The 5,940-nt window shown below is 33.0% G+C and overlaps 1 protein-coding gene across 1 annotated transcript in view; it reads left to right on the forward strand.

The window, feature by feature from the left end:
- LOC107593078 (tyrosine-protein phosphatase non-receptor type 4-like) overlaps window positions 1–5,940 on the forward strand; it is a 42,396-nt gene that overhangs the window by 35,112 nt on the left and 1,344 nt on the right. The window contains exons 17-25 of the mRNA XM_016282660.1: window positions 587–643; window positions 918–1,074; window positions 1,162–1,334; window positions 2,512–2,602; window positions 2,691–2,752; window positions 2,877–3,023; window positions 3,933–4,061; window positions 4,141–4,289; window positions 4,399–4,534. Of these exons, the coding sequence (XP_016138146.1) occupies window positions 587–643; window positions 918–1,074; window positions 1,162–1,334; window positions 2,512–2,602; window positions 2,691–2,752; window positions 2,877–3,023; window positions 3,933–4,061; window positions 4,141–4,289; window positions 4,399–4,534 (1,101 nt within the window). The remainder of the gene's footprint in view (window positions 1–586; window positions 644–917; window positions 1,075–1,161; window positions 1,335–2,511; window positions 2,603–2,690; window positions 2,753–2,876; window positions 3,024–3,932; window positions 4,062–4,140; window positions 4,290–4,398; window positions 4,535–5,940) is intronic.

Below are 5,940 nucleotides of genomic sequence, written 5' to 3' on the forward strand. Positions count from 1 at the left end.
TATATATATATATATATATATATATATATATATATATATATATATATATATATATATATATATATATATATATATATATATATATATATATATATATATATATATATATATATATATATATATATATATATATATATATATATATATATATATATATATATATATATATATATATATATATATATATATATATATATATATATATATATATATATATATATATATATATATATATATATATATATATATATATATATATATATATATATATATATATATATATATATATATATATATATATATATATATATATATATATATATATATATATATATATATATATATATATATATATATATATATATATATATATATATATATATATATATATATATATATATATATATATGTGTGTGTGTGTGTGTGTATAATACACATATACATATATATGTATATGTGTGTGTGTGTGTGTATAATACACATATACATATATATGTGTGTGTGTGTGTGTGTGTTTTTTACTACTAAAATGCATTTATAAATGTGTGTATTTATATATGTTAATAAATCTGTTCTTCATCCACAGGGTGGCGCTGATCAGAGGATGCCCATCATTGTGTCCCGTGTGGCTCCAGGAACTCCGGTAAGTTCATGCATCACTCACAGATCAGATGATGTTGTGTTTTTATGTCTGGTGACATGAGTCTCATTAAAGTCACGAGGCGCTTCAGTAAACAGCAGCTCAGCCCGATGATGAATGATTCTCAATTTCATTCCTTTACACAGGAATATTGAAGTCTAAAAGATTTGAAATTCAGTTTGTTATTTACGCAGTATGAATTAAATGTTGATTTTCCATCACTCGCTGCAATTTAAATGGCCCTAACCTATCATCTGTGACCTTTGACCTCTGTCAGGCTGATATGTGTATGCCGCGCCTCAACGAGGGCGACCAGGTGGTGCTGATTAACGGGCGTGATATCTCAGAGCACACTCACGATGACGTGGTTATGCTAATTAAGGCCAGCTGTGAGGACCAATCAGGAGAGCTCATCCTGCTCGTCAGACCCAATGGTACGATCTCCAAATTTGAAATTTAGTAGTTAAAATTATATGTGAAATTTAAAATACACGGACTTTCTTTCCTTCCTTTTTCTTCAGCCATCTATGACGTGGACGAGGAGCAGGAGAAGTTGGATCTGGAGCCAGATTTCCAGTATATTCCAGAGATATCCGGTCTGGAGCAGAGCCACTCGGAGGCCGATAGCTTGAGATCCTCCATCCAGCTGCTGAGAGATGGCCTTTCCAGCGGTACCGTGCTTGCGCAGTTTGATGTAAGTAGGATATATATATATTTTTTTCAGTTACTGTAAATCTATTTTAATTGACTAATAATATTCTATTCTAAAATTCTATATGAAATTATACATTATACATATTTAAATTGTATATATTAGATTTTTATATATTCTTATTTATAAATTAAGTAGTCCACACTTTTAATACATTTTTAACATGCTGTAAATTAATTTAATAAATTACATTGCTTGTCTTATATATGTCAGATGTATTGCTATATATATTCTAAATGAACTTTCTTTTAATATATTTATTATTATATATGTACTATAATTATTATATTTATTTAGGCACTGTAGATTCAATATTAAGATATCAGTTTTATTTAACCAATAATGGTTAAATAAATATTAGAAAATTATACAGAAATTATGCACATTTTAAAGTATTCTGTTTTCATGTATTATATTTTCATATATTCATTTTTATAAACAATAAATAGTCAAAATCAACATCACTGTAGAATTTGTTTTAAATTATTTAACATTTATTTGATGTTATTATATATTATAACGTTTGTATTTATTTTGTCACTGTAGATCCATTTTAATAATTTAACAAGTAATATTTTAAGAAATATTAGGAAATTAAACCGAAATTATGAACATTTTTTCTAAAAATTTTGTTTTTATATATTTTTATTTATTTACTATGGATAGTTAAAATCAACAATTGGTGATTTTGTTTAATTCATTTATTAAGTTACAAAATGTCAGAAATGAATATAATAAATTACAAATAAATAACATTGCTGGTCTTACGTGTCAGATTCATTGTTACATGTTACATATATCCATTTTGATTTTCCTCTCCGATTTTTTTTGCTTTCTTCATCTAGAAATCTTACATTGCACTGTGTTGTCGGCTACATTACATTTTAGTCACATCATTTCCTGTTGCTCTTTTCAGGCTGTCTCAATTACTTCCTGTTTGCTTAGCTTGCATTTTTTTATGTCATGAACTTGTACTAACTGCAAGCTTAATTTAGCCTGTTTATTGCCAATGATAATGGTAATAATAGTTATGAAAATGAAACATGCTAATATTGCACAGTTACAAACAGTAAACAAGGTCAAGTTACAGTCATGTTATTTTTGTTTAAACCTTGGCGGAAATTGTATTTTGTACCCTAAAACATTTACTTTCTTACAGCAACTGTACAGGAAGCGTCCTGGGATGTCCATGTCATGCGCCAGATTGCTGCAAAACGTCTCCAAAAACCGCTATCGGGACATTTCTCCATGTGAGTACACACAGCTTGTGTTTATATTGGACTCAGAAATGTTTTCATGATTAGTTGGACATTCAGAACGGTTTATTTTGTGACACAGATGACACCACTCGAGTTGTGCTGAAGGGGACGGACGATTATATCAATGCAAATTTCCTTAACGTGAGCATTCATTACTTATTACTGTTATTTTCAAATTAATTTGGCAAGTTTTTGTTCTTAGAAAACGATAATCTGTATATATATATATATATATATATATATATGTATGTGTGTGTGTTTTCAGATGGAAGTCCCTGGTAAATGTGAAGTAAAGCGGTATATCGCCTGTCAAGGGCCTCTTCCTGGTACCTGCTCTGACTTCTGGCAGATGGTGTGGGAACAGAGCGCCGCCCTAGTGGTCATGCTCACGACACAAGTTGAACGTGGCAGGGTATGAATTTTAACAATTTCATTAAATAAAAAATATTCACACTCATAAACATGATAAAAATTCATATTTAACTGTAATATTTAAGAAACTACAGATTGTAAAAATATTTTTATATACATTATATTTTTATACATTTCAAGTAATCAACATTTGGTGATTTAATTGTCATTTAATAAATTACAAATTTTAATAATTCAGTAAATTACAAATTATATGTGTGCACACACACACATATGTAAAATTACATTTATTCAGTCACTGTAGATCCATTTTAATTATTAAACTAATGAAAATGAATAAAAATAAAATGTACAATTTTATTTTTAAAAAATCCTTTGTTTTTATAAATTGCATATTTTTATTTTCATAAACTATAAGTAGTCAACATCAACAATTGGTAATTTAATACATTTAATAAATTGCAAAATGTCATGAATTAATTTGATAAGTTACAAATAAATTACTTGCCTGGTCATTTGTGTCAGGCTCATTGCCATGCATCATTCTTAATAAAAAAAAGTATTTTTTATTATTAAATATCTTTAATAATCTTATCTAATTGTATTGTTTGTTTCTATAATCAAAATTAAAAAATGTATAAACAGCTTTTCTGCTGATTTAACCAAGGCCTTGAGGGCGGGCCTAAATATTAACCAATGAATTTTTGGCTTGGTGTGTTCCAAAGTAAAAAAAATCCAATCAAATCCTGACAGATATATCAAGTCACACCCTACATTACTTGTCTTTTAATGTTTATTTTAAATGTAAATGTCACTTTACGGAAGTTAAATTATATGAAAATGCCATTTTGTGACTTTTTTGCTTCGATTTTGTCCTCCATATGGTTGTGTTCTGATGTATAGCAGTGATTTTGCCATATATGGTATATCTTGACATTTTCTGTTTTAGGTGAAATGTCATCAATACTGGCCAAACGTTTCGGCAAGTGGCACCTACGGAGGCTTTCAGGTTACATGTGTGTCAGAGGAAGGGAACTCGGCGTACCTGCTCAGAGATTTGACGCTTTCACACCTGGAGGTGACATATCTCTTTACATGTTCCATATTCTTTGTATAAATATATTTCTGTGCTAATATCTGTTTGGATATTTGTATAGAGTAAAGAAGAAAGGCAGATTTGTCAGATGCAGTACTTGGCATGGCCTGACCACGGCGTCCCAGATGACTCGTCGGACTTCCTGAACTTTGTCAGTCAAGTACGCAGCAAAAGAACCTACGCATCTGAACCTGTGGTGGTTCATTGCAGGTCAGGCCTGGAAAATGTTGCAACAGTATCATCGATCGACATCCCACAGGCTCAAAAACACCATAATGGTGAACAAAATGTTTATTGACTCCACCCCTTTTTCTTTCAGCGCTGGGATTGGTCGCACCGGGGTGCTTATCACTATGGAGACAGCGATGTGTTTGATAGAAAATGGTCAGTCGGTGTATCCCTTAGACATCGTCAGAACCATGAGAGACCAGCGTGCCATGATGATCCAGACTCCTGTGAGTAGTCTAGTCCACATTGCAGCTCTTTCTGTCCAAGAACCACCCACTTAGACAGGAAGAGACTGTTTGATTGACAAGTAAAGTTGTGTTTAGTATGTATGTAGATGCGCATTTATCACAGAAGCTTTTTCCAAAAACAATTTAGAGCGGTGAATTAATACAAACAGACTCTCTAAAAATTGCGGCAAACCAGTTAATTGAATTGCATTGAATGATCCGCTAATGTTATGTTTAGTACGTAGTAAATACAGATGCACATTTATGGAAAATGCTTTTTCCCCAAAACTATTTATAGTTCTACCATGAGCTACAGTTTTAGTTGACTTGTCATTAAGTATCTCAAACTACTAGGGATGTAACGATTAACCGCGAGCCGGTTGAAAATCGATTCAAATATGTGACGATTCAAATCGGTTGAGATGCTAAACAAATCGCGATTCATTTAGGGGTAGGAGTTTATATGAATGCATGTCTGAGGGGAACTTACTGTCCAAGTTTAGATGGTATTTTTTTCTTTTCATCTTGCTTCTGTATAATGCATATTAAAGGGGTCATTTGATGCGAAGTTTTCCTTTCTCTTTGGAGTGTTACAAGCTGATTGTGCATAGATAAGATCCCTGAAGTTGCAAAGACTAAAGTCTCAAAACCAAAGAGATATTCTTTATCAAATTTAAGACTGCCACGCCCCCCTAAAACGGCTCGTTCTAACACGGCCCCACATATCTACCTCACTATGTGGCAATATTAGCATAATGCCGCCCAAATGTTCACGCAAAGAAAGAAGGCGTGGTTTCAGTAACCGCAGTTAGTGTTGAAGCAGCATGTCAGGGAGACGCTGTGTGTTTCTAGGCGAAAGCAAAAGCACTTTATTTGGCCTTCCGAAGGTAGATGCATTTAGGAATCTTTAAGATTACTTACAACAGAACAGCAATGCATTTTATGGACGACCGTTTCGTGAAGCTAGGAGAGGAGGTAATTCTGACTTTGCTATGACAATCTGGCGCTTCTGAATCAGCTACCGTTTTGTTATTAGTTTAAGTATTTGCGATTGACTGTTCAAATGTGGAGTTTTGCAAATCGTGTGTGTGTGCGAGAGGGAGAGAGAGAGCGAGAGGGAGAGAGAGAGAGCGAGAGAGAGAGCGCGAGCGCAATAGAGCGAGCGAGAGCGAGAGAGAGAGCGCGAGCGCAATAGAGCGAGCGAGCGCGAGAGAGCGAGCGAGCACGAGAAAGCGATCAATCGAGAGAGAGAGAGAGAGCACGAGAGAGAGAGAGCGCGAGAGAGATCGGCCAATCACAATGCACTGGGTCAGCTGGCCAATCAGAGCAGACTGCTTGTCGGAAGGAGGGACTTTGTATAAAACGAAGCGTTTGAGAGAGGCGGGGCATAGAGGACCTACAATAAT

Source organism: Sinocyclocheilus grahami, unplaced genomic scaffold (assembly GCF_001515645.1).
Source record: "Sinocyclocheilus grahami isolate Dianchi unplaced genomic scaffold, SAMN03320097.WGS_v1.1 scaffold163.1, whole genome shotgun sequence".
Lineage (NCBI taxonomy): Eukaryota > Metazoa > Chordata > Actinopteri > Cypriniformes > Cyprinidae > Sinocyclocheilus > Sinocyclocheilus grahami.